This window comes from Acinonyx jubatus, chromosome A1 (genome assembly GCF_027475565.1).
Source record: "Acinonyx jubatus isolate Ajub_Pintada_27869175 chromosome A1, VMU_Ajub_asm_v1.0, whole genome shotgun sequence".
Classification (NCBI taxonomy): domain Eukaryota; kingdom Metazoa; phylum Chordata; class Mammalia; order Carnivora; family Felidae; genus Acinonyx; species Acinonyx jubatus.
The window spans coordinates 79,402,424-79,412,226 of NC_069380.1; the positions used below are offsets into that span (position 1 = coordinate 79,402,424).

Below are 9,803 nucleotides of genomic sequence, written 5' to 3' on the forward strand. Positions count from 1 at the left end.
AGCTTGTGACTCAGTGTGACAGGGCTGTTTTCCTGTAAGTTGTCTTCCAGAGGAAGGCCAGGTAATGGGACTCTTTGCTTCTGCTTTGAGAGAGAAATGTGCACTTTCTTAGATTAAATATGTTCCAGACAAAACAGGGTCACTCCTTAACACATTTTTATTTCAACTTTTTCCAACAAGTTTTCTGTCACTGGAGGGTTTGTCTTCAGAAAGAAGCACTCTTGGTTTTTTGTGCACAAATGGGGGGGAAAAAACCCCACCTAACTTCATTAGTGTTTTTTGCTTTTGCTTGGTTTCTTACTCCTTTTTTCCTTAGGACTAAGATCAGTTTTAACTTTGGTTTTGTAAAGCGTATGCCCAGCTGGCTAAGCAGAGAGAGGAAGTGTCGTGAGAGGCTAGAGCAAGGCACAGATGGTGAACACCTGTAAATTGTTCCCTAAAAAGATGCCTCACCTCTTCCCAAGAAAAAAAAATTAGAATCCTTTGGTAGCCGGTAAATCACAAAGTGACTTTTTGGAAAGATTTTATTAAATAGGTTTTGGAAACCTGTAATATTTTCCTTCATTCTGAAAGATCAGTTCCAGTGGAGTATAATTAGATACAGATTTTTAGAAAGATTATGAATTTAAGAAGTTATGGGAGTTCGGCCACAAACGTACCAGACATCTGGCCAGATGGGCACGTGGTCTCTTCTCTGGCGAACTTAACGCTGTTTTTAGGCTTGTGATGAAGGCCGGCCCAGCCACGTGTGCACACACACACACCCCACCGTGCGTCCTGGAGTTGACCCAGCCTTGTGTCCCAGCAGGTGGCTCTCCAACAGCCAAGAGGTACCCTGGGCTTTGAGCCCCCCACCCCCACCCCACCCGCTATGTGCCCCAGGCAGATCCTCTGTCAGCGCGAGTGCTTCTCAAAGGAGGATCTGTAAATGTTGCAGGGGGCAGGGTTCAGGTTGTCTCCAGCCTCTCAGTCATGCCTCTCAGTGAGCAAGCTCCCGCCCATCTCCAGCTGCGTGGCGCAGGGCGACCCCTGCTGGGGGCAGTGTGCAGCTGCCGTGGCATGTCTGTGGGCGGCGGCGGCCAGAGCCCAGGCAGCTGCGGACGTGTTTTTGGGAGTCCTCCGGTTGGGGAAACGCTGGGTTGGTGCCAAGTGTAAATTGTCATCTCATTGTCTTCACGCCTTTACTGAACAGCAAAGCCAACCGGCACTCGCGTGCGTGCGATTATAGAGGCAGACAGGGCCAAAGGCTAGGCCAGCGCTACTCGTAAAGAGTGACACGGAGAACTGCAGTGGTTCCGATGACGTTAGGAAGCGCTGAATTAAAGTAAGTGGGTATTTTTACTGCGGACCTTCTGAAAACCTCCACCGTGCTGCCTGTGCCCTGTGGACCTTTGAAGAAGGGGCTGTAGCAGTCAGCAGTTTCCAAAATGACATGTGGCAGAACCCCTGCATTAGCCAGTGGAGGAGGGGCGGCAAAGTATTCCCCAAACTGAGAAGGCACTTTGAGTCCGGAAGAGGAAGCAGGCAACTCCACACTGTTTCCACAGAGCGCTCCTGGGGGGGGGGGGGGGGCTTTTACTGACGGGGTGCTGCATGGCTACTCCGAGGAATCCAGGCCTCTGTCCACAGGTGGCAGAGGTCCTGGTGCCACCACCTGTGTGCCCGACAGGGGCGGGTGCGGGCGGGGAGAAGCTTGTCCGCTTTGGTCAGGGCATGCATCACCCCCGGGGACCTGGTCCGGCACAGTAGCCTAGGGGGAGGTCATGCGTGGACACGGATGAGATAGTACCGTCCGTGCCCGTACCCTGTTAACCTCCTGGAAACACAGAGTTTGGGAAATAGGGATCTTGAATGTGCAGAGCCATCGTGAGCACATTTGCCTGGGTCTCAGCCCCTGAGAGGGTTTTAAACAAAGTGACAGAAGGGTCTTTGTGAGTGGTTGTTTTTCCAGACTAAGTAATTCAGGGAAAACATGTTGCGATACATGTAAAAATACTTCAGTAATCTTTGAGATATTAAATCTACTTTGTAAAATTTGGCTATTGCTATAGAACAGACTTAGTTATAAACCTGGCTGGGGAATATTTATTGTTTAACTTTCTGAAAGACTGAATTTTCTGTCCTTTGAGAAAAATGCTACATTGAAACCAGGCACATTGTTGGCATCCCTGGATTTCTTTGTAGGCCAGTAAATAACCTTATTATGTCTTTATGCCTCCTGGCTCACTGTCAGGTCCATACATGGCATTTTTCACACTAGCCTCTTTCAGGAATCAAGCAGTTAGTACGTTCTGCCGATAACACATTCTCCAATGTAAGTTTTTATAATAAATTCTGGTGTGCTCTCAGCATATTTCCAAAAATAACCATCACATACATGTGAGTCTCGTACCAGTTCTCACGGGCTTGGTCCTCTGATGTAGTGTCGTTCTGTAACAGAAGTCACCCTTGTCCTGGTACTCGTGCGGACAGGACAGTGCCCGCTGTCCGGCCCATGTCCTTACGACACAGATGCCTCTGGTTTTCCCTGCCGTTTGAACCTGGAGTGCCGCGTATGCCTCACGGAGCAGTGCCCAGGAAGCTGGGAGATCCAAATGCCTGGGGAGAAGCACACAAGAGTCGGGCTTCCCAGAGTGCTGCCACGTGTGTCATTAGCTTGTCCACGTGCGGAAACGTGCTTCCAGCCGGTGTGACGGCACCCAGCCACTACCTGTTTTGATTGGACCGTGGCACAGGGCAGGTGGCAGTGGGGACACTTGGCAGGCAACTGAGTTTTCCGATGACGTCTCTTCACGGCGAAATTCACTGAAACCATTGGTTTTCCACGTGCGTGGCACACACACTCGGCTTTTTGTGAACCCTTTCCTGTTTTTGTGGGGAAACGGCACGTGAACTAGCCTTCCCGATGCTCACGTGGGTCCTGCTGCAGCTGTGTCCGAAGCGCGGGATGGCACACGGCGGCCTTCAGAATCTGCCCCTCGGCTGGTGCCGCTCAGCTCCTGTGCGGCCTAGGAACGGCCTAGAAGAAGATAAGCCTGTATTTTCCCATGTGGCCCAGAACGGCCTAGAAGATATGCCCGCAGCCCCTCAGAGCCATGGCGCCGGGAGCAGGCAAGACCCCAGGAGGTGGATTGTCGTCAGCATGGCGCTGTCTGTGACAGGGCGACCCTTTCAGGGACCGTGTCTTGAAGGATGTCACCCTCTCTGAAGAGTAACTCCCTTTGCGGGTGGGGGACTGCGACGGGGTGGCGGGTGGCCCATCGGTGAGGGGTACGACATAGCCATGGGGGTGCAGGCTCGGGGTTTGCAGGGAGGCATAGTGGACAGTCGTGAAATAGTACAGACGCCTGCTGTGGCTTGTGCCCAAATTTTCCGCACTCTGGCTAGAATACTGAAGTGCTTGACCCCCCGAAGGGCCGCCCTCTATTGGTATAAAAACAGTATGCGTGTTGAAGCTCGTGCTGTGTAACCCAAGATGGTACCTGCCTGCCTGGAGTTCAGTCTTCTCATGCTTGAGATGACCGAGGAGGAAGAGGTCTGCATCCTAGTTTAGTTCAGTTCCTGCTGTCACGGTTTCACCGTGTGCTTGGATTCGACGCCCTTCTCAGTCTGGGCGATGGGGACCAACGTACAGATGGTGGCAGGGAGAGTCTAGGCCACCGCCCCACGGCTGGGAAACCCCCGCCCTCCTTCCTGTGGCGTGCCGCAGCGGAAATGATACGGGAACCCGCTGGACGGTGGGATCCTCTTGTGAGCACTCTTGCTGTCAAGCTCTCATGGTAATAACTCCTGCTCTGAGGAGCGTAAGCTGACACTGAAATGCTGGTGGACTGTTCCTTAAACCCCATCCTGCACACGTGGGTATTCTCCTGAACGTTCCCGTGACGGAAGGGCACACAGCCAGCCGTCCCACGGTTTGACGAACTTTCAGGAAGGCGGGCTAAAGGTGAACCAGGAAGAAGCAAGTTGTGCCAGCATCTCCGTAATTGGCACATAGCACATATCAAGTGTATTGTTTTCATATTTTTTTAGGTTTATTTTTTATTTCTGAGAGAGACAGCGACCATGTGAGCAGGGGAGGGGCAGAGAGAGAGAGAGGTAGAGAGAGAATTCCAAGCAGGCTGCGTGCCATCAGCACAGAGCCTGATTTGGGGCTCAAACCCACAAACCATGAGGTCATGACCTGAGCCGAAACGAAGAGGTGGACGCTCAACCGACTGAGCCACCCAAGCGCCCCCAAGTGTATTGTTTTTATTGAAGAGGTTTTGCAGGTGTTTGTGTTCTGTGTTCTTTCCTCAAATATTTGTACCAGTATTTTTCAAAAATATATATAAATGTTACAGTACTTGTTATAGATAAGAAAATACTATCTCAAGATTTTTTTTTTTTTTTTTTTTTTGCGTCCTCAAAGATCTGAGTCTCCTTTCCTACCTGTTCAAAAGCTGGGTTTCCCAATTTCTGAAGTACCCATTTTGTAGCATGTGTGTATCGAGACAGGGTCCAGGCAAGCTGCACTGCTGGGCACTGGTTAAATGGTGCCAGCTTCCCTCCAGCATCGTCTGTGGTTTACCACCTTTTGTTTGGAAAAATGTTTATGTGCCAGGGAATGGAGAATAAGTTTTCATGCAAGAAGTAATAAATCTCACTTTTTATAAACCATGTGCCCTAATCTTTATTTTTAACTGTCACTGTGGAGTTAAATGTTTCACCAGTTATTTGCATTTATAAACACCCTGTGTGCATGTATCATCTGACCCATCTTTGTAAAATGCCCAGAATGAGATGGCTCACAATCGGGTTGATTTGGATATTCCCCCCTGTCCCCCAAATTCATTTTGATACTTATTCCGAAATGTCCAGGGCACTATGGTCAGAACCTTTAACTTACTACCTGTGGAAGATTTGGAGATTTAAAAGATCCATAATCCTGATTCAGGAACCGAAGCTTAATAAATCGCCAGAAGGCTACTGCTTCCTTTCCTCTGCGATGCTTTCAGCACGAGAAGGACTGGGTTTGCTAGACAGAAGTGGAGAAAATTGGCAAAAGTTGCCATTCCCTATTTTATGTAGAGGATTTTTAATGTATGGTCTCTGGAATTTCATGTTAATGTTGACATAGTGCTGTAGAGTCAGGTGTCAAGTTCTGCCATGTGCTCACCTGTGGGCTTTGCTTCTGTTTTTTGTGTTTTTGATGATCTAGGCTCACGCAAAGAATCTGCTCCACAAGTTTTGCTTCCAGAGGAAGAGAAAATCATAGTTGAAGAAACTAAGAGTAATGGTCAGACAGTGATAGAAGAAAAGTAAGCCACGTTCCAGCACTTTAAAGTGGGCCACGTGGGCATGGGGAGGGGGCGGATGGCAAGGAGCCCTGGAGCCCAAGACCTTTGAGGGCTGGCCCTCCTGGTGTCCTTGACAGAGTGGCATTAACTCTAAGCAGGCTGTTGTAAAGTGGACGGAGTTGGGTATTTGCCGAGGAGGGTCCTGTCATGCCTCCCGGTAAAGTGCTTCTGTGTCCTTGCTCCCACCCTCGTTTGGGTGTTCATCCTGTTCTCTGCTTCAGGAGTCTTGTGGATACTGTCTACGCGTTAAAGGACGAAGTCCAAGAGTTAAGACAGGTGAGTCATAGCCAGCCTGTTGACCTTGTTTTTAAAGGAGGAGAAGGGGAAACCACCATCTGCAAATTAAGGCCGTTTGTCTGAACGTGAAGTAATAAAGAAGGGAGAGGTCCTTTCTCTTAGAATTCCAGCAGATCAGTTTGGTCTTCTGTGCCTGGCACAGACCAGGAAAACTGAATTTTTTTCAAGTTGTTTTTTTTTTTAATGTTTGTTTATTTTGGGAAAGAGCAGGGGAGAGGCAGAGAGAGGAGGGGAGAGAACCACACTGTCCGTGCAGAGCCAGACATGGGGCTCAAACTCACAAACCATGGGGTTACCACCTGAGCCGAAGTTGAACGCTTAACGGACTGAGCCATCCAGGTGCCCAAGGAGATGAATTCTTAAAGTGACCTGTTTAAAGGTTTTACTGTACAATTTCCATCATAAGTCATCTCAAGTTCTATTGGAATAATTGTTTAAAATACCTAAAATTCCTACTGTGATTATTCTTTGCCACTTGCTGGTGTGACACATGGTCCTTGTTCTTAAGAAGTCAGGTGAACTTGGCTAAGTGACCCAAGTATATTTTGTGTATTTGTGGAGAAGGTTCGCTGCACGATGGCTCTGGTCTCCGAGGAGCGCTTTGAGCCCTGCACGTGGGGTGGGGGCTGGGGTGCCCAGGTGCTTCTTCCCCGAGTTGGAAGGGAGGCCCGGCAGCGGTCCACCTGCGCGTGTGCCTAGGAGTGATGGGGTCAGGGCGAAGGAACGCAGGGGCTGCCGCTGCTGCCGTTTTTCTAGTAAAAGGTCGTGAGATCATTACAGATGTGGGAAGACGCACGTTCCTCCTGTTACTTTCAGCCGTTGTCTCGTGGTCTGTCAGGTGGAGGTTGTCTGGATGGATAGTTAGGACTGTTCTTCCTTCTGTGATGGGTCTTGGAGACCCATCACAGGGGTGTCTGTGCAGGCGTTCGGGCGGTGCTGTTGAGCCTGGTGGATTCCAGCCCGGGATTGCCCTCTTGTGTGCCCGAGACCGCCAGTCTCCTGTGGTCTGCTTCAATTACAGGATAACAAAAAGATGAAGAAATCTCTGGAGGAAGAGCAGAGAGCCCGCAAGGACCTGGAAAAGCTGGTGAGGAAAGTTCTGAAGAACATGAACGACCCTGCCTGGGATGAGACCAACCTCTGAGGAGCATCCTTGCCTCTTCCCAGCGAGGAGACCAGGCCCGGGTGAACACGCGGGACCGTGGGGGCAGGGCTGGACAAAAGTCATCTTGCTTTCTGTGCACGGGAAAGCTGGAGTTGCTCACACAAATAGAAACAGTTGCACTGTTCCCGAAGAATCCACACGTGAGGTGTAGACCCTGAGGGTGGAACTGCAGTAATTTTACTCTGTTAACATCTCAATTACCTCATTTTGCAATAAGTGCAGTGACTACGAATCCTGGTGTTTCAGGCTTTTACTGAGTATATATAATTACACGTGTTTCTTGTAAATACTCCATTTTGAATGCACATCCACGGTGGTTCCATCTGGGCTGATCACCTGCGCTAGAATTCCCTTCCCACTAACCTTTCTGGTCCTGTGAACAAGATGTGCTCATGGAAAGCAGGGGCGTTAAAGGTGCCTGGTATTTTGCTGGATGCCTGGTTTGCTCTCTGTAGTCCCCACGTGCTCTAAAAAGACCTTCTGCTTTGGTAGGCCTAAGTAATTAACCTTATTTGTGTCTGCAAAGATACCTTAATACCCTCGAAGGTCTTCTGTTAAAGCCATTTTGTGTCACTGACACGTGGTGGGCCTGAGTGAGGTGCCCGGGCTGAGTGAGAGAGACGCCAGCTTCAACCACAGATCCCAGGAGGTCCCCACACACTTCCATGTCCAGCTGCTGGTGTCTGCGCCTTTCTGCCCGTGGAGAACGGCGGCCCGTCGGCGTGCATTCACTGCGCTGGGGAGAGCAGACTTTCTTATATAGGCTGGTTTAATAACATGAAAAAGTGCACTGTTGTGTCCTGCCCACGAGAGAAAGCTTCACAAGAACCTGTAAATAAACTATTATTTATTACGGATCTCTGAGGCCGATGAAGGCACACCAGGGATGCTATGGGCTGACATGGCAGGTGGCGGTTGGGAGTTGTCAGGCCACTTTGGGCTCTGTTCACCAGCAGCATGCAACGAGCCTTCAGTGCTCGCTGGGAAAAAGAAATGTTTCCCCCTTTCAGTGAGAATAAAGCAATATAAATCCCGCCAAAGCGATGAAAGTTTAAATGTGGGTCCATTTCCCTCTGTACCTCCACAGCAGAGGAGACGGGCAGCCTGCCCAGCCCCAGCTCTGCTGGCCTCTCTGGGCAGGGACGCAGGAGCCTCAGAGCCCCTGGGCAGGAACCGCGGCCGTGGAGGCAGGATGCCCACATTATGGCAATGGCTCTCTGCTCCCCTCTTCTCAAGAGGTCAGCTTTAATCGACAGGAACTTTTTCACAGAACCAGTGTTAGGTCTTTTAAAACAGCAGTATCTCTGTGCATTACAGACTTCTCAGAAATACCCTTGTGGCCTCAGGAGTGACTTGGGCCTCGTGATCTGTGGGTCAAGCCACCCTGTAAAGGCTTCGGGATCTTCTGATGCCTTTGAACTGGGTGGCTTTGGAACCTGGCTTTCTGCTCCTCCAGGCTCCTGCTGAGCACTGTGCCCCCCCCCCCCCCCCATCTGCTGCTGGAGGGCAGTGGCTTGAGCTTGGCCCTCCTGGCTGTGTGCCCAGCAGGTGTGTCTGTGGCTCAGCATTGACCTGCCCATGTGTGGCCTTTCCGGTAGAATTGCCAACTTCTTGCACTTAGCATTTTGTTCACCAGAGCTAGGACTAGCAGGGAGAGCCTGTTTTTTGGTAAGCCCTATTTCACAGGAGTCTTTGGTGACGCAGAAGACCTTTCTTGCAGTGGGAGACACGTTGGAGTGTGTCCAAGTGTGCAGCCTTGAACTCAGGGACGGCCTCTGTCCCCTGCTCTCTCCATCTGTTTCTGATGGGCGATGTTGCTGGCAGCATCCCAGGAGGGGTCTCTCGCCTGCCTTAGCCTCACCGAAGCCTTGAGTGACACCTGTTTCTTCCCCATCCCTGCTCTAAGGGGAGAGGCCCGTTCTCTCCTCTTCTCGCAGATCCAGGATTTCACTAAGCTTTTTAGGGAGCAGAGAAAATGCATCCGAGAGCAGTTCTTTCTACAGACCTTCCTTATTGTAAATAGGTTGTTTACGTTTCTCTGACCTTCCAAGGGGCTGGGGGTTGAAAGGCGCCCTATTTACCCCAAGGGCGAGGACACGACACACTTCAGTTCTGCACGACGTTGAGATGTGGGTCAGACACCGTCCTTTGTGCTCGTGGTGTCTGCCTCCACGCGCACCAGGCGCTGGGACGTTGGGCGCCTCCAGCTGTGTGTGCACTTCCCGCTGCCCTCCCGCCCCATTTCTCTAGGACACACAGCATCCCTGGTGACTATTGTGGGGCCATGTCCTGTAAATGCCACAGAGTGTCCTGGCATTGACTATTCCTTCTACATCGTTGTAATTATTAAACTGACTTTCCTTAAGTTACAATATCACTTTATCTTCCATGATGTGTTTTGTGTTTTGTTTTTTGGTGCATGTTACCTTTATGCTTTCTTCTGACTTAAACTTTTTAAGTTTATTTCGAGAGAGAGCCCTCGTGAGCAGGGGAGGGGCAGAGAGAGAGAGAGAGAGAGAGAGAGAGAGAGAATCCCAAGCAGGCTCCACACTTCCAGCACAGAGCTGGACACGGGGCTTGAACTCACAAACTGTGAGATCACGTCCTGAGCCAAAATCAGGAGTCAGGTGCTTAATCGACTGGAGCCACCCAAGCACACCTCTTCTGACTTAAAATAAAATAAATTCTGGTGTAAATTTTTGATGTTGGAAAAATCATGTTTGCCTTAAAACCGGTGGCTTGGGAATATTTAAGTCCTGTTAGGAAAAGGAAGGTTGTAGGGAAGGAAGGGGAAGGAAAAGCACCATGAGGCACGGCCCTTCTGTCTGTAGAAGGACTTTTCATCCTGGAAGGGGCTCGGTGATCCCCCCTCGTGGGTGGAATGGGGGAAAGTGTGTCTCGGGGTTCCTGGGGGTCCTTACACTGGTGGCCTGTGGACAAAGGCAACAGAAGCAAGTTGCTCGTGTGCTTGTGAGCCTTGCCCTGCCCAGACCCTTCGCCCT

The 9,803-nt window shown here is 50.4% G+C and overlaps 1 protein-coding gene across 12 annotated transcripts in view; it reads left to right on the forward strand.

Moving 5' to 3' along the window:
* Positions 1–9,193, forward strand: part of ARHGEF7 (Rho guanine nucleotide exchange factor 7) — a 134,948-nt gene extending 125,755 nt beyond the window's left edge. For all 12 annotated transcript variants that reach the window (XM_027065228.2, XM_027065234.2, XM_027065229.2 and 9 more), the window contains 3 exons: positions 5,201–5,300; positions 5,561–5,615; positions 6,658–9,193. In XM_027065228.2, the coding sequence (XP_026921029.1) occupies positions 5,201–5,300; positions 5,561–5,615; positions 6,658–6,780 (278 nt within the window). In that variant the 3' untranslated portion in view covers positions 6,781–9,193. The remainder of the gene's footprint in view (positions 1–5,200; positions 5,301–5,560; positions 5,616–6,657) is intronic.
* Positions 9,194–9,803: the final 610 nt, after the last annotated feature.